The 16,952-nt window shown below is 62.5% G+C and overlaps 2 protein-coding genes and 1 long non-coding RNA gene across 17 annotated transcripts in view; 2 read left to right on the top strand and 1 right to left on the bottom strand.

The window, feature by feature from the left end:
• HNRNPUL1 (heterogeneous nuclear ribonucleoprotein U like 1) overlaps nucleotides 1-986 on the top strand; it is a 36,831-nt gene extending 35,845 nt beyond the window's left edge. For all 11 annotated transcript variants that reach the window (XM_070062167.1, XM_070062175.1, XM_070062171.1 and 8 more), the window contains exon 15: nucleotides 107-986. In XM_070062167.1, coding sequence (XP_069918268.1) covers nucleotides 107-223 — 117 coding nt within the window. In that variant the 3' untranslated portion in view covers nucleotides 224-986. The remainder of the gene's footprint in view (nucleotides 1-106) is intronic.
• Nucleotides 717-2,435, bottom strand: LOC108175753 (uncharacterized). Its single transcript, XR_007915763.2, has 2 exons — nucleotides 2,304-2,435; nucleotides 717-1,147 (listed from the first exon to the last, which is right to left on the bottom strand). It is a non-coding gene; the product is annotated as an uncharacterized lncRNA (long non-coding RNA).
• A 108-nt stretch (nucleotides 2,436-2,543) lies between these two features.
• CCDC97 (coiled-coil domain containing 97) lies at nucleotides 2,544-12,479 on the top strand. 5 transcript variants are annotated; one of them, XM_051836368.2, is made up of 6 exons: nucleotides 3,018-3,278; nucleotides 3,441-5,188; nucleotides 6,503-6,946; nucleotides 9,113-9,388; nucleotides 9,586-9,715; nucleotides 10,893-12,479. In XM_051836368.2, the coding sequence occupies exons 2-6, from the start codon at nucleotides 5,158-5,160 to the stop codon at nucleotides 11,011-11,013; spliced, it is 1,002 nt and encodes a 333-aa protein (XP_051692328.1). In that variant the 5' UTR covers nucleotides 3,018-3,278; nucleotides 3,441-5,157; the 3' UTR covers nucleotides 11,014-12,479. The 5 variants fall into 5 exon arrangements, with proteins under 5 accessions (XP_051692329.1, XP_008247927.2, XP_051692328.1 ...); XM_051836369.2 differs by lacking the exons at nucleotides 3,018-3,278; nucleotides 3,441-5,188 and adding an exon at nucleotides 2,544-2,674; XM_008249705.4 differs by lacking the exon at nucleotides 3,441-5,188 and having other exon boundaries at nucleotides 2,926-3,278; nucleotides 10,898-12,479.
• Nucleotides 12,480-16,952: the final 4,473 nt, after the last annotated feature.

Below are 16,952 nucleotides of genomic sequence, written 5' to 3'. Positions count from 1 at the left end.
TCTGCACTGACTGATCTCTGCTCCAGGTGAGGGGGAGGGTGGGGCTGGGAGAGGAGCCAAATCTGGGGTGGAGGAGGGCAACCTGATTCTCTTGGTCTCTCCCCAGTATGCGCAGCAGTGGAACCAGTACTATCAGAACCAGGGCCAGTGGCCACCATACTACGGGAACTACGACTACGGGAGCTACTCCGGGAGCACACAGGGAGGCGCAAGTACACAGTAGCCGGCGTGCTCCCGAGGCTCCAGAGGCCCCCACTGGCTTCCTCCACCAGCGCCTGCCTCGGCCCCTCTACCCCACCGGGTCCCGTGGTGCTGGGGACGGGGGCATCCCAGGGCCGCCTCCCTCTGAGGGGCTTCTCCCCCCGCACCGGGCCAGGCATTTTTCTCTGGATTCAAACAGGCAACAATGACCTTTTATTTTCTGTTTGTCCCCGACCTCCCACCTCTCCTCATCCTCCTACCTCCTTTTTGACAAGAGAACCCCCTCTCCTCGGCAGCAGTGAGGCCACAGTGACTGAGGGGAGGACCCCGTCTCCTCCCAGCCCTGCTCCTGCCCTTAGCTTCCCAGGCCCTCATGCAGTTGGTTGTAAACTCTTCCAGGAGCTGTTTTACTGTCTACTTTTCAGGATTAAAAAAAAAATCAAAAACTTAAAAAAACAAGTTTAAAAAGCAAAATACAGAGGGAGGAAGCAGTGACCTTTTTTTGGTAATTATGCTTTTTTTTAATTTTTAGAATTTGTCCGTTTTTACTGTGGGTCGGCCGTTGATATTTCATCAAGATAACCATTTCTTTGCTGAGTTCAGGTGACCGAGGAAGAGCCACACCCTCAAAACACAAAAACAGAACCACAGAATCATCTTTAACCTAACTTTTTATACGACGTCTCAGTTCCTCGTAACTTTGCACACGAGCTTCTGTGTTCAGTTGAATTGTAACTGCTTTTTGTATTTGGAGAGAGTGTGACTATTGAACTTGAAACCTTTTATTCCGGGCGTCTTGGTAGTTTCTGGTGGGATTCAGCGGGGGAGGGAGGGGGAGGGGGCCGCCTCCCTTGAACCCGGGGTGTCCCCCGCCGCCTCGCTGGGCTCCCAGGTGCCGGCCTGAGCGCGTTTCCCACCGTGGTCCTCCAGTCTGACTCCAGCTGACCTGTGTGTTTTAACAGGATTTTTAACAAACTGCACTTACTAAGAAATGTGTTTGCCCTGTTTGTTTTGTTTTGTTTCAGTAAATGACACGGCACCCAGCAGGAAGGAGGCAGGGTGGAGACCCTGAGCTGTTGCTGCAGTTGGCCTTAATCGGGGTGGGCAGCTGCTCCCTCACTCGTTACCCGACTGGGGCCTGGGGGCCGTCTCTGGTCTTGGTGCAGACGTCCCCTTGAGCCCACTAGCTCACTCCTGATTTCTCTGCTTCTCACAATCCCAAATCCCTCCAGGAATTTTTTCAAGACTTGTTTATTTGAAAGGCTAGAGTTGCAGACAGAGGGAGAGAGAGCTTCCATCTACTGGTTCACTCCCCCAGTGACCGCAGTGGCAGGGCTGGGCCAGGCCTAAGCCAGGAGCCTGGAACTCCATCTGGGCCTCCCACGTGGGTGGCCGGGGCTTAAGCACTGCTTTCGCAGGCTTTTGAGCAGGAAGCTGACTCAGAAGTGGAGCAGCTGGGACTGGGATCCCGCTCTGACGCGGGTACGCGGGTGCGCAGGAGCCGGTGTGCCCGTGCTGCACCGCGGCGCTGGCTCCACCCCAGGGACTTCTGTGTGGGAGACTCGGGAGGCCCGGGTGGAGACAGGTGCACTGATGACGTAGAGACGAGGGCTGGCTGCTTGTGTGCAGTCACTGGGTAGATAGCCTCGGACCTCAGGCTTGACCTGGGATTGGGGTAGTGGTCCGCCCTCCTGTAGTGGAGACCGTCCTAGACCCTGTTCTCACAGGGTCACGCTCCAGAGAACTCAGACCTGTCATGGGACAGCACCAGTGGCCAGCTCTGAGACTAGCCCGATGGCTCCTAGCGTTCTCCCCTAAACTTCATCTCCCCCCATAGTGCCTGCTCGGCGCCTGGCACCTGGAGGGGCGGAGCTGGTGAAGAGTGGCTCCGTTGCAGGAGCTCCGAACCTCACGAAGGAGACGGCTAGGCGCGGAGGGGACCATCTGAACGTGAGGACGTGCCAGCGTTGCCCTCAGAGGGACACTAAACCTGGCTCTCCCCATCCGGGAAGCCCCTTCCCGCCCCGTGGGTCCGCGTGCTGTGGCGCAGCGCCCTCTGCCGGCTTCACCTGGTAGTACGCCCAGGCCCAGGCTGTCCCCACCTGTGGTGTGGCGCGTGGGGACCCCGCTTTCCTCCCGACTTGAGAATGCGCCGCTCGCTGCCGCGGCCTGGGCTGTTGCAGCAGCTTCCTCCAGAGCGCTCATCTCCTGTGACCCCGCTGCCCACTCCCCGGAGGATGAAGCAGCTCAAGCTGCTTAGAAAGGATCGTCACGGCTTAGTGAGCCCTCTGTGACCTGGCGGCCTCGCCGGCTCCCTGTCTGCCCCTCTGACATTCACGCCGGTGGTTCTTCACAAACCCCTTGTGGACCTGCACATGCCATGAACTCTGCCCTGAACGGTGCGCACCGCTGGAGTCGCGTAAAGATCCACGGGGCTCCCAAGTTCTCCGCAGCCCGGTCATGGCCTTGCCAGGTTGGAACTTTCTGTTCCCTGGCCGTGGCGTGCGCGCCTTCCCCCGACGCCCTGACGCCCCGTGCTTCAGGGCCCCCGGGGTCTCCCGAGCCCGCCCCTGACCGTCCCCGCCTCAGAGCCCGGCCACCGACGCCGAATGCGGGTCCTCCGGGGCCTGGGAACAACGTGGGGGGTGACATTCCTGGGTCGCTCCCAGCCAGGGACTGGGTATGATACAAGCGGGAGGCGTAGTAAATATTCTTGGAGGTGGTCGCTCACCCCAAAATTAAGCCAGGAGCTGCTGGGTTCACAGCCGCGGGCACATGAGCAGTGGTTCGGGGCCCCCCTGATTTTCCACTCTCACCCTCGGCGCGCCTTTTACTTCCGGGCTGGGAGCGCGCGACCCGAGGGAGCACGCATGCGCGTAGGGAGATCCGCCTTCAGCCCGGAACCTTAGTGCCTAGGTGCGGCGGAGCACCGACCCCGGGAACTTGTTCTCCCGGAAGTAGCTACCGAGTGCTCGGGGGCCGAGATTGGGTTGCGGAACCCTCGGTGGCGGTTGATAAGTCGCAGGAAACCGAGATGGAGGCCGTGGCGACTGCGGCGGCGGCGGAAGCCGACGAGGGTGAGATCCTGGCCACGCAGAGGCGGCGGGAGGGTGCAGCTGCGGTGTCTCTAGGAAATGGTTCCCCGGGAACTCGAGGGAGGACTCTTGACAGAGGGACACCTGCCCGCGGCGTTACCTGTCCGTCCCAGCGCCCCGCCGGTTTACGGCCTCTTGTCACAGGCCGCCCTCCTCTGCCTCCGTCCTCTCCCCCGAGAGAAGCTTCCTCCCGGTTCCCGGCCAGCTTTCCCACGTCCCGGTCAGCCTTCCCGTGCTGGTGCGCGGGTTCGCACAGAGCTCAGCCCAAGTGCCCGACGAAGCCGCCTGAGTATCTGCAGCTGACCACGGCCCCGTGTCACCGCGACCCCCGAGGCCGCCCCTTCAGAGTCCCTGCGCCACCCCCGGGCTCGCCCCCTCACTCTTCCCGTCAGCCTAAATGCTTCTGTTTTTGTCATTTTAAAATTCCATCTGTTGCTTCAGTCTCCGGTGTGGGGCGAGGCGTGGGGGGATCCTGGCCCCGGACCACTGGCTGTCGAAGCCGGACGATGTGTCCGAGGTGGGCGGGAGCGTGTCACGGGCCCTTTTATGTGTTTGGAGCTTTACACGATTAAAAACAAAACTTGAACCCTAAAAAGAAAGTCTGCACCCTCGCTGCCCATGCTGCCTTCTAGACGAGTCCGATTCGCCTCCATTCCCGCGCCTCGCACCCACCGCCGTGGGCTTCCATCGGGAGGCCTCGGGTCAAGTCTCCCGAGCCTTCTGCGCGTAGCGCTGCCCCGTGGCTCGCGCACTAGACCACCGGGGACTCGGCCCGCTTCCTCTGGTGGCTCCCTTGCAGACCGCCTCAGTGCCCTGCGGCTGCTGTAACGAACGACCGTCCGCCGGGCGGCTTCCTCCGCACGAGCTCCTTTCTCGGGGTCCTGGAGGCCGGAAGTCTGCAATGCGTTCCTTGGCGGGGTGGGGTGGGGTCTGGTCTTTGCTCTCCCAGCCGCTGACGGCCGCGGGATTCCTTGCCTGTGGCCTCATCGTTCCTAGCCCTGCTTATCCTCACGTTGCCTTCTCTTTGGGGTGTGTCAGGTCTTCCACAGGGGCTCTCAAAGGACACTGGAGTTTTCATCGGGCGCCCCTGGACCCTAAACCACACCTGGGAAACACCCCTTCTGTTTGTTTCCCCCAAGATAACTGTTGCAGGCGTGAAGAGACTGTCTTTTGTTTCTGTCCATTTGAGAAAGATGGACAGTGAGAGTTCCCATCCATTGGCTGGGAACAGATGCCATTATGGAAGCCAGGAGCAGGAACCACCCAGGTCCCCCTCTGGGGTGGCAGGAACGCAGTCACTCGAGCCCTCACCGCTGCCTCCCAGGGTCTGCAGTCACAGGAAGCTGGGACTTGGAGTCGAAGCACCCGACATGGGACCTGGAATTCTAACCGCTGGGCTGACGCCCACTCCCCTTCCCAGCCGTGTCCTCGCCCATGTCTGGCCCCTCTCCTCATGCATCAGCTCCTGCTTCCTGCCCGTGACCCTGTCTTGGGCCCAGTCCTGGATGCCTCCCTCACCCCCTGCCCTTCAGCCCCACGTGGCTGCCCAGCCTCCTGGCGTCTTTGGAGCCCCGCCCCCACTCTCCCCTCCCCTCTGCCACAGCCTCTGTCTGCTCCAGCTGTCTTCTCTTGCCACACTGACACCCCCTGCAGCTCGTCCCCATCCCAGCCAAGTGGCTAAAGGGGCGGTCTCTACTTCGTCTTCAGCGCTGCCCCCTCTGGGGTTTGCCCGGGCTCAGCTTTCCTGCCGTTTCTGCCTGTGTGCTCTTCGATCTGGACTGTCTCCCATCCAGCTGTGCTCCCAAGGGCAGGAGCTGCACTGGGTTCCTCCCTGCACGCTGGGCCTCGCCTGCTCAGGGCCATGTGCGCACAGAGGACCAGGGAGGGGACAGGTTAGTGAATGCGTCTGTGTAAACAAGTGAATCAGTGAGGTGGCCCGAGGCCTCTGCGCTGGCTGGTCCATGCCTCACCGTGCAGCTCTCTACTCTCATGTCACTTTTGGGCAAAGCCTCCTCTCGTTAAATCGCAGCCTCACGGGCAGGCATCCGACCTTGCAGTTAAGCCAACATCTGGGGGCTGGCACTGTGGCGTGGTGGGTTCAGCTGCTGCCTGCGACACCTGACATCCCATTTGGGTGCTGGTTTGAGTCCTACCTGCTCCACTTCCAATCCAGCGCCCTGCGAACGCCCCCGGGGAAGGAGCAGAGGATGGTCCAAGTGCTTGGGTCCCTGCACCCTCGTGGGAGACCCAGATGCAGTTCCAGGCTCCTGCCTTTGGCCTGTCCCAGCTCCAATTACTGCAGCCATTTGGGGAGTCAACCAGGGGATGAAAGATCATTCTTTAACTCTGCCTTTCTAATAAATAAATCTCAAAAAAAAAAAAAAAAAAAAAAGATTTGCACATTGGAACACCTGGGTCCAAGTCCCGGCTCTGCGGCTGACCCCGGCTTCCTGCTGATGCAGACTGGGAGGCGCTGTACCTTGCCACCCACATGGATTGAGGTCCCAGCACCCAGCTCGGGCTCGGACCAGGCCCCAGCTGTTGCAAGAATTTGGGCAGTGAACCAGAAGATGGGGGCTCTGTCTTGTCTCCCTCTCAGATAAACAGGTACAAATTTGGGGGTTGGGAGTTTAGCTCAAGAGTTAGGTCACCACTTGGGACAACGGCATCCCCCACCGGCGTGCATGGTTTGCGTCCTGGCTGCTCGGCTTCGGGCCCGGCTCCCTGCTGCTGTTTGTCCTGGGAAGCAGCAGGTGACGGCTCAAGGACTTGGGTCCCTGCCTCCCGCCCGCCCACGTGGGAGACCCACGAAGTTCCAGGCTCCGGTGTCAGCCTTGCCCGGGGGTTTGGGAAGTGAGCCTGCAGGTGGAAGACTTCAGTATCTCCCTCCCTCTCCCTTCCCTGCTTCTCACAGGAAGTGAGAACACGTTTTTTAATAATAAAACTTTTAGTAAAAGCGCAGCCTCCCCGTGTCTCCTCCTCCTGCCCTTCCTTTCAGCATGGCTCTGGGAAACATGGACCACGTTGTGTGTGTCCAGTAACTATGCTGGCGGTCAGCCATCAGCCGTCTGGGCCCTCTAAAATAGCGACCCCCTCGCGTAGGGGGTGTGGGCGTGTCCAGAATATAGCAGGTGCTCAGTGAGTGAGGAGTCCCAGCCTCTCCCCTTCCCACTCCCACCCCAAACCAACACCTCCTCTCTTCACAGGCCGCACGGAGCCCACGCCTGGGCACTGGGGGGAGCTGAGCCAGACCCCAGTCACACCCAGACCCCAGGACAAGGTGGAGGCAGTGGAAGGAGAGTCGGGGAGCTTGGACGGCGCCGAGAACCCGGCAGTGAGTGCGATGCTGCGCGCCGTGGCTGCCGGCCCTCTGCCCGTGTGCAGTCAGCAGCAGGGCGAGCCCGACCTGACCGAGCGGGAAAAGGTGGCCATCCTGAGCCAGCTGTACCATGAGAAGCCACTCGTGTTCCTGGAGCGCTTCCGCACGGGCCTCCGTGAGGAGCACCTGGCCTGCTTCGGCCACCTGCGTGGGGACCACCGTGCAGACTTCTACTGCGCTGAGGTGGCCCGGCAGGGCAGTGCCCGGCCCCGCACCCTGCGCACCCGCCTGCGCAACCGGCGCTATGCCGCCCTGCGCGAGCTCATCCAAGGTGAGGAGGGCAGATGGGCCGGGGAGGGAAGGGGGTGGGGGGAGATGGGGGCAGACGCAGGCCCGAGATCCCGGGAGAGGCTTTGAGGCAGACGGGTCCAGGCAGAGCCACAGAAATGAGAAGTCGTGGAGAGAGGGAGCAGAGAGAATGGGGCCGACAGGCAGAAGGCGTCACTGGCATCTGACAGCAGTGGGCGAGGCCACAGGCCGCAGCACCGCCCACCTGTGTGCCTGGCAGCACATGCGCCGCATTCCACACTCGAACAAATGGCAATTCCTTTCGGGGTGCCGTTTTTGTTTCTATGTGTTTTTTTTGTTTGTTTTGTTTTGTTTTGTTTTTTGACGACAGGCAGAGTGGACAGTGAGAGAGAGAAACAGAAAGGTCTTCCTTTTGCCGTTGGTTCACCCTCCAATGGCCGCCGCGGCCAGCGCACCGCACTGATCCGATGGCAGGAGCCAGGTACTTCTCCTGGTCTCCCATGGGGTGCAGGGCCCAAGCACCTGGGCCATCCTCCACTGCACTCCCGGGCCACAGCAGAGAGCTGGCCTGGAAGAGGGGCAACCGGGACAGAGTCCGGCGCCCCAACTGGGACTAGAACCCGGGTGCTGGCGCTGCAAGGCGGAGGATTAGCCTAGTGAGCCGCGGCACCGGCTCTATGTGTTTTTTTTAAAAGATTTATTTATTTGGAAGGCAGAGTTACAGAGAGACATTTTCCATCCGCTGGCTCACTCCCCAAAAGGCTGCAACACTCGGAACTGGACCAGACCGAAGCCAGGAGCTTCTTCCAGGTCTCCCATGTGGGTGCAGGGGCCCAAGCACTTGGGTCACCTGCTGCTGCTTTCCCAGGCCATAGCAGGGAGCTGGATCTGAAGTGGAGCAGTGGGATTCCATATTGGGTGCTACAGGTGGTGGCTTAACCCACTGTGCCACAGCGCCAGCCCCCTTGCGGATGTCTTAAGCAAGACACGGTGACAGCCATGAAGGAGACACTGCTGCCTTCCTGACCACTTAACTAGGAGTGTCTTTGTGGCCACAGACAGAGCGAGCAGAGTTAACAGACATGAGCATGGCAGAGCTAGTCAGGGCCAGTTAGGAGAAGGCCCAGCTGTGGAGGGACTGTCGGTGGGGAACAGGGTGACAAAGGAGGGGTGAGTGAGGTGGGGTTAAGTGGCAGAAACTGACAGCAGGCAAGAGAGATGGAGGGAAAAAGAGGAATAGAAACCATTTGGTAGAAGATGCCAGAAACAGCAATGGGATGGCCAGCGCCGCGGCTCACTAGGCTAATCCTCCGCCTTGCAGCGCCGGCACACCGGGTTCTAGTCCCGGTTGGGGCGCCGGATTCTGTCCCGGTTGCCCCTCTTCCAGGCCAGCTCTCTGCTGTGGCCCGAGAAGGCAGTGGAGGATGGCCCAAGTGCTTGGGCCCTGCACCCCATGGGAGACCAGGAGAAGCACCTGGCTCCTGGCTTTGGATCGGTGTAGCACGCTGGCCGCGGCGGCCACTTTTGGTGTGAACCAACGGAAGGAAGACCTTTCTCTCTCTTTGTCTCTCTCTAACTCTGCCTGTCAAAAGAAAAGAAAAAAAAAGAAAAGAAACAGCAATGGGAGTGAGAGAGCAGGACTGAGGGAGTGAGCAGGACAGGGACAGGCACAGACCCCGGGGCTGCAGGAGCCAGGATGCTGTGCAGGTGCTCGGTCCTGGGCTAGGACCGGGGGGGGGGGGGGGGGGAGGGCCAGGGACAGTATAGTTGTTACCACAGTGTTCAAGCCAGGCCCACCTGCAGGGGCTGAGCCAGCTGGGACACCCTGAGAGGCAGACCCCAAGCTCTGTAGACCTGATCCTAGATGCACATGGCTGCGCGCACATGCGTTCTGCCTGCACTGTCCCACACACCAGCTCCCAGACACAGGTACGTGGGACTGCACACACACCCTCCCAGGCCAGGCACAGCTGTCCATGGGCCATAGAGCCCTGATGCCTCAGAGGCCATGCTGAACCAGGCCTGCCCTTGTACCCCTGCTTGGATGCGTGAACACACCGGTGGTTGCAGGCCCGGTCACACGCACATGCTCAGATGCGTGCCCCACACATGAGGCCCCCGTGGTTTTCCTGTGAACCTGAACGTGCACGCACGGACATGGCCACTCAGACACGCTCTCTCCACGCAGGGGGGGAGTACTTCAGTGATGAGCAGATGCGGCTCCGGGCCCCCCTGCTGTACGAGCAGTACATCGGGCAGTACCTCACCCAGGAGGAGCTCAGCGCCCGTGCCCCGATCCAGCCCCCCAAGCCAGGCGCCCCCGGCACGCCCGCCTGCCCACTGTCTGACCTGCTGCTCCAGTCCTACCAGGAGCGGGAGCTGCAGCAGCGGCTGCTCCAGCAGCAGGAGGAAGAGGAGGCCTGCCTGGAGGAAGAGGAAGAGGAGGAGGACAGTGACGAGGAAGGTGAGGGATAGGAGCAGGGGGACCCAGCATCCAGACACCGGCTGCAGGCCTGGCCCGCACCTGAGCCCTCAGTGCTCCCTCCCCACCCTGAGGCCTGCAGTCTGGTCCCTGGCGCGTGTGACGGACCATGTCCCCTGGAGGGAGGCAGCAGCTGCCACATGCACTGCTCACCCCCCGCCGTGCTGTCCCTGCCGCAGACCAGCGGTCAGGCAGAGACTCGGAGGCCTGGGTCCCCGACTCGGAGGAGAGGCTGATCCTGCGGGAAGAGTTCACCAGCCGCATGCACCAGCGCTTCCTGGACGGCAAGGACGGCGACTTCGACTACAGGTGCTCCCGGGCCCCGCACACGCCTGCCCCAGGGTGCTGGGAGGCCCTGGTGCGGCCTCAGCCGGAGGAGGAGGCATGGCCGCCTTGGAGCAGCCTGGGCCACCCGAGCCTCGCCCCTCGGCCGGGGAGGCGTTGCGCAGGGCTGACCTGAGCACTGCAGGTGGCAGTGGCCACCTGAGCCCCGAGTGTCCAGGCCCTGCAGCCTGGTCAGACCCAGGGGGCACCCTGCAGGGTTAGCACACAGGGGCCTGTGGGTCCACAGTGCCAGGTGTTCATTTCTCCACCCAGACCACCAGGCCAAAGGACACGGGAAAATGATTTGTCAGAGTCAGAGAAAGGTGGTTTTGTCAGCTGAGCGAGTCCTGCCTCGTGGTCGGGAACACCAGACCTGTAGCCCGGAGCAGGTGTGCCAACCTGGGCCCCTCTGAAACGGGGCTTGTGGTCTCCACCACAGGGCCTGGCCATGGCCAGCACCTGAGGACCAGAGCATCCCAGCTGCCGTGTGTGTGTGTGTGTGCACGTGTGTGTGCCAGATGTGCCCCCAGTCAGAGCACAGCCTCCAGAGCCTCCAGCAGGGTGTCCAGGCCATGGCATCCCTCGGTGGGCGACACCGCTGCTGCCACCAGACCAGGTGCCTGGGAGGAAGTCGGGAGCGCGAGGGCAGCTGCCGGGCAGCAGCGGCTCCACCATGTCCTCGTCCACACACCAAGCCCGTGTGTGCCGGGTGTCTGCCTGTCCAGGCTCTGGGGATAAAGCGGGGAACAAGACCAGCGAGAGGCTTTCCTGCCAGACAGAACAGGGCCCCTCCAGCGAGAGGCGGAGAGGTGACGCAGGGCTGGGAAGGCTGTGAGGAGGGGACCCGCGCTCCCGAGAGGCCACAGCAGGTGCAGGAAACCTGCGGGGCGGGGGGGGGGGGGGGGCTCCCTGGATGTGGGGAGCTGAGCCGGGGGCTGCTGGGAATCCTATGGACCTGTGTGTGGCAGGGTGTTGAGCAGTGCCCTAGGAGGCAAAAGTGCCCTGTTGGAAACCCCTGCTGCCTTGGGAACGTGGGCCCCACGTCACCACGGTCTCCAGTCGTTTGAGAAAGCAGACTTTTTATATAAAACGTGACTTAGGAGATGCTGGGCCTGACGTCCCCCTCCAAGGTCAGCGCCAACACAGCTGCCTCCCTTCACAGCACAGTGGACGACAACCCCGACCTGGACAACCTGGACATCGTGGCCCGGGACGAGGAGGAGCGCTACTTCGATGAGGAGGAGCCCGAGGACGCCCCCAGCCCAGAGCCGGATGGCGACTGACGGCATCACCGTCCACTCCCCTGGCGAGGCTGCTGCTGCAGGCCGCCCTGTGACCGACCCCACAGGGGCGTCGGCCGGCTCCCCCACACCCTGGCTCGTCCTGTGCCTGCCTCAGCCCCACTGCCCTTTGTCCTGCGTCCCTGCCCTTCTCCCTCTTCCCAAGGCGCTGCCCGCTGCCTCGGGCCCAGTATGAAAGTCCTCCGCTGGACTGAGGCCGGGGCACTTGCTGCTGGCCCCGTGCACGTCTCGTTCCACTCAGGTGGCGTGCGTGGCGCCCTCTGTCTCGCGCAGCTCCTGCTCGCTGCTGTGTCCCCATCTCCTGGGCCTGTGCTTTTCCGTCTGTGGTTTCCAGTTCTCTCCCAGCCATGGGCTGTCTCTGTCCCTCTGGTCTCAGCCTTTATCTCTCTGAGCTGTAGGCTTCCCCACCCCCAAGCCTGGCTGCACGGCTCCCATGTCTCACTCAGGACCCAGGCTGGGGAGGGGTGGGCAGCCCTGGGGGCCTGCCAGCTTGGGGTAGCAGGGGGGCTCCCCCTTCCCAGCCCCCACAAACCCCCCCCCCCCCCGCCGCCCAGCCACAATTTTCCCTTCCTTCACTTCCTCCGCTCCCTCTCCCTCCTGTTTACACTCCCCAAATACGTGCAGGCTGTTATCACGGGCCTGAGTCATCCCACACAGCCTGCCCCAGCCTCCCTGCCCCCAGCCGGCCACAGGGCCCGCCCCAGGAGCCCCCTGCCGCCCTAGGCTAATGGGAGCCAGATGGCCGCCTGGTGACTCAGCCACCGGCCTGTGGGAACCCAGGCGCCCTGCCTTCCCATGCCCCACACCCCTCTGGTCCCCCAGCAGAGGGGGAACTGGCGGCCACTAGGGGAGTGGGCCACATAAGCCAGCCGTTAGCTGAGCTGGGCCTGGGGACTCCTGTCTCCTGTGAGACAGAACGGTGGCGCCCTGACCAGGCCAGACTCCCGGAACCCTTCCTGGGCCACAGTTCTGGCCTGTGCCCAGCTGTAGGTCAGCCCACCTTGATTCCAGGAGCTAGGGTGGACAGCCAGGGGTAGGTGGCTGCATTGGGAGGCTCAGAGGGGGTACCCGGCCAGCAGAGTTCCCAGCATCCCTGGGCCAGGTGCCTGGCACCGCACCACAGGGACTCCTCCAGGCAGCCAACAGCCTAGGGACCCCCAGCTCCACATCGCAGATGGGTCAGGGGAGGCCCAGCGTGGAGGGGCTGCTTACTCAAGGCCATAGGCCCGAAGAGGCAGACAGGTGGAACGAAGGTGCTAGAGCCGCCCGGGACAGGGAGACAGGAGAAGCGTCCAGGTGGGGTGAGGCCCGCTGAGGCTACGCTGGGGGAGATGAGCACGGCGCAGGGACGTCGTCACGCAGGAGCGGTGCTGGCACCCGACGTGGGGGAGCATGCGTGGTCTGTCATCTGGTCATTAAATCTTTATGTTCTACTGTGCCATCGTAAATTTGTTACGTGTTTTTTTTTTTAAAAAAAGAAACAAGAGACAGCAGTTGAGTCAGAGTTAGGGTTAGTCAGATGGTCCAGACGAGCGTCTGGCCGGGACAGAGGTGGAGCCGTCCCGGGGACGGGGATTAGAAGGGGAGACAGGAAGAGAGGAGGAGACTCCGAGCAGCCCACCCTGGCCCCCCAGCGCCACTCGGGCCTGGGGTGGGCGGAGAGGCTGAGTCAGGGAGGCTGGTTGCTGGGGACAGCCCCTTTGTGGGCATCCGGCCCCCACCCCGTGGCGGCTGTCCCGGCCCCGCCCTCAGCAACTGACACCTCCGTGTGTCCCTCCCGTGTTCCGCCAAAGCCGAAGCCGCTTCACATCCCTGTGCCCCTGTGCTGGCTGCTGTCCTCTCCCCTTTCTGCGGCTCCTCCGCCTCTCGCCCGCCCCTCCCCCGCCCCTCTCTGGCTGTCAGCCTCTCCCCTCCCCCTGTGCCTGCCTCTCCACTCCGGGTTCCTGAGCCCCTGCCTCTCCCACCTTGGTCATTCTCTCTTGCTGGCCTCTTGAGCTTCTGTCAGTCTCTGACCCCCATCCCTTGCTCCACTGGCCTCCCCTCCTACCCTGGTCTCAGCCCTCATTTTTTCCTATCCCTCCCCCTGCCCGTCTCCTGGTCTGCCCCCTGTTCCCAGCCTCTGTCTGCCTCCCAGGCACGTCCAGGTCAGCTGCACTGGTGGCCCCTGGCAGTGCAGAACGAGGGTCACTGCCCCCACCCAGGAGGGGTGCGGTGAGGCTGTGGGACTTTTCTGGCCAGGGGGAAATGTCTGTGCTGTGGCCTGGTCACCCCCGCCCCCAGGACCTGCTGGGCTGCGGCCGCCCCCGGGCTGGGGTAGAGTAAACACAGCCACAGGCAGCCCTGGGTTATTTATACCGAGGGCTGGGCGCAGGGCCAATGCCCACCACAGCCCCTGCCCTGCCCACTGCCGCAGCCAGCCCCAAGCCAGCGTGGCACCAGGCGGCAAGGGGACACGCGCCGCAGACACAGCCTCCACTCAGCACAGAGGCCAGCGGCCGTCACAGGACGACGCCTCCTCCCCTGCAAACCCCAGCAGGCAGGGCAGCCACACGGGCACTGGCACTCCCGGCCCTGCGGACGCCCGGCAGAGCCCCCACAACACAGCCCAGCCACCAGCCCGCAGTCAGGCTTCAAGACGCGGCACTGCAGTGGGCGCCTGGCTCACCAGGTGTGCCCAGACACTGCACACCGTGGCAGTCGTCACACACGGCTGTGTGAGAAACAGCAACACTGCATTTCAAGTCAAACTTGCACAGAACACACCAACTCACACCCCGCGCTGAGCCAGGAAGATGCTGAGGGGCAATTCGGACGCACAGCCACCCCCCAATGTGTGTTGCGTTTCTTGCACACAGTCTGGCCAGACCCGCCGTGCCAGGGTGCCAAGCCCACCTCAGAAATGCGGCACACAGACACATGGAGGGGACCACGCTGTAGTCCCAGGCCTCAAACTCACACGCACTGGCGCCCCGGCTGCCCCACCCCCCACCCCCAGCCGACCCTGTCCCAGGCCCATCGTGAAGGGAGGGGCAGGAAGGCCGAGCTGGCCTCCCCGCCACCCCAGCCGCTTCCTGCCCCGTGGGGGCCGGGCGAGAAGCTGGGGATGCAGCCGGAACCCAAGCTCCCCCCACCACTTCCCCCGGCAGCCGTGGCCCCACAGAGGCAGGGGCGGGGCCGGCGAGGGAGAGGGGCGCCCCGCACCCCAGCCCTGCCTCTGTGGTCTACAGTGGGGGGGGGGGGGGCAGACTTGTCCCAGTGGAGCCAGGCCACCCAGCAGGCCAGAGTGGCAGGGCAGGGGCCACGTGCATGTGACGGCAGAAGGTGCTGAGCCCACAAACCCCTGAGCTCCTGCCCACCAGCGGCCAGCTCAACCAGAGCCGGCAGGTGGGCGGCAGCATCCCAGGGCTGGGAGCCCGAGGCTTTGGGCAGGGCCGAGCCGGGGTTGTGTCTGCGTCTGGGACCCTGGGTGTGCCAGTGTCTGGGTGTGACGGGGTCGCTGCACTCTGTGGCCCACATGGGACTCTGCAGGCTCGGGTGTTGGGGAGGCATGAGGTCAGACTGGGCGCAACCCGCTGGCCCTGTGTGTGCTGTGAGGGTCAGACCTCCGAGGGGCCGGGTGGGCGCGTGACCTCGTGCAGAGGATGTTTGTGGAACCGCGGGTGGGCCCATTTCCTGCCGGGGTGCTGATGCGTGTTTGTGCGACACTGTCTGTGGCAATGTCTGCTGCGGGGGTTGTGACCGTGACCCTGGCCTGTGCCCTGGCTTGCTGGCACTCTCTCTTCTTCCCACCTGTGCGTGTGCGCACGGCCTCTGCCACCAGGTGTCTATCAGGGCTGGGAGAGGTCAGCGTGTGTGTGTGTGTGTGTGTGTGTGTGTGTGTGTGTGGCTGTGTGTGGCTGTGGGCTGCTGTGTACACACATGTGCCTCATGGGGCGTACAGGGACTACTCTCAGTGTCACGGCTGTGTCTCTGCCTCTTGGGGCCAGGCCTCAGCGGCGTTCCCACACATGGAGCCGGCTGATGCTGCATGGGGGAGTTCCTCTGGGGCCCCCAGCCCTGGGGCAGGAGGAGGGGCCAGGACCTCACCAAACCCCAGTGAGCCTGGGCCCAGGGCACAGAACCAGGGCTGGGTGGCACAGCCGAACATGGGCCCCCGGGGCCTGACAACGTGGGAGAGAGAGGGGAAGTGAAACCGGGGGAAGAGAGAGGAAACTGAGAGGCAGGAGAGGGGAAGTTGGAGAGTTCACCAGCAAGGCCACAGCAGGCAGAAGAAACGGAGGCAGCAGGGGCCCTGCCTGCGGCACCCGGCATCCGAATCAGAGCGCACCAGTCCCAGTCCCAGCTGTGCACTTCCAATCCAGCTGCCTGCTACCACACCTGTGAACGCAGCGGAAGATGCCCCTCACCGACATGCCACCGGGAGATCTAGATGGAGGTCTGGCTCCTGGCGTCAGCCTGGCTCGGCCCTGGCCGTTGTAGCCATTTGGGGAGTGAACCAGCAGAGAGAAAATCTGTGTTTCTCCCCCTCTGTAACTCTGCCTTTCAAATAAATTAAATAAATATTAAAAAAAAAAAAGGAGGAGGTACCCGAGGGAAACCACCGTCACCTGGTGCCAGGACCAGCAGACGCCCTGTGGCCAAACTCCACTGTGTGTGCTCTCAACCACCAAGCGGGGTGAGCCCTGACCGCCAGAGTCCCGGCTGGCTGCACCTCCCTCAGGACCGGTCCGCCGGGCAGCACTAGCTAGGACTTACCTAACGAACCTCAGCTCGCCTGCCTGGGTTCAAGTCCCAGCTCTGCCACTTCCTAGCGGTGTGAACTTGACATAACTAACCTCTGTGCTGCAGGATGCAAGCATCTGTCAAGTAAAGCTCAAATGGGGGCTGGCGGTAGGAATCTGGGACTCGCACACCAGCACAGCCACAGAGGGATGCACACCAATGAGCCCACTCTGTTCCAGACAAAACCAGGCAGACCTGGGGCTGGAGCTGGCCACAGGCCGTGACACACTGTGGGGAGGCCACCGCGATCCAGGACAGATGACACACCTGGCGGATGAGGCTGCTGCTCTCTGGCCAGTGGGCGCCTGACCTGACTCAGCTCCCAGCCCCTTCCCTGCTCGCCCTCTCCCACCCACACGAGTTGGCCGTCACTTCCGGGTCTTGCCCACTGCCTCCTACCCAGAACCCCGCCCCCCAGAGCTGCTGCACTGGCTCCCTGCAGTCTCCAGTGCCACCTCCTCTCCCTAGAACCCCTTCCTCCTTCCCAAAGGCTCCTCCACACCACCCCGCTCTCGCCATGTACTCACCACTTCCACCCCACCCCCCATCGCCAGGAGTAGCCTTCTAGTGGGCCAGAACCGCTCCTCTCAGCTCTGCACAGAGCTTCCTGACCTTTAAATCGGGTATTGGGACCGCACCGTGGTGCAGAGGGTTAAGCCGCCACCTGCAACCCCAGCAGTCCATGTGTGCCAGTTCAAGTCCCAGTTCCTCCACTTCCTATCCAGCTCCCTGTTACTGCGACTGGGAAAGCAGTAGATGTATATGATAGTCTAAGTGCTTGGGACTCTGCCACCCATGTGGGAGACCTGGATGGAGGTCCTGGCTCCTGGCTCCTGGCTTCAGGTAAGCCCACACTCGGCCATTTTCGCCATTTGGGGGGTAAACCATGGATAGAAGATTGGACGATCTCTGTCTCTCCCTCTGTCACTCAAATAAATTTTGAAAACTTGCATTCATTCAGAGAGTGTACTCAGAACAGCGCCGGAGGTGCTCGACAAGTAGATCTAAAAGGGATCGCACAGGGCCACAGGAGCACTGGGAACAGAATGTGCTCGGTGTTTACGGGATGCAAATGAGTGACGCGGACACAAGCGACAGAAGAGACCCCAGCTAGGCACCCAAAGACACGGAGACCCCAG

This window comes from Oryctolagus cuniculus, chromosome 18, assembly GCF_964237555.1.
Source record: "Oryctolagus cuniculus chromosome 18, mOryCun1.1, whole genome shotgun sequence".
Taxonomy (NCBI): domain Eukaryota; kingdom Metazoa; phylum Chordata; class Mammalia; order Lagomorpha; family Leporidae; genus Oryctolagus; species Oryctolagus cuniculus.
The sequence above is the reverse complement of the archived record's forward strand: the minus strand, read 5'-3'. Positions and strand labels throughout refer to the sequence as shown.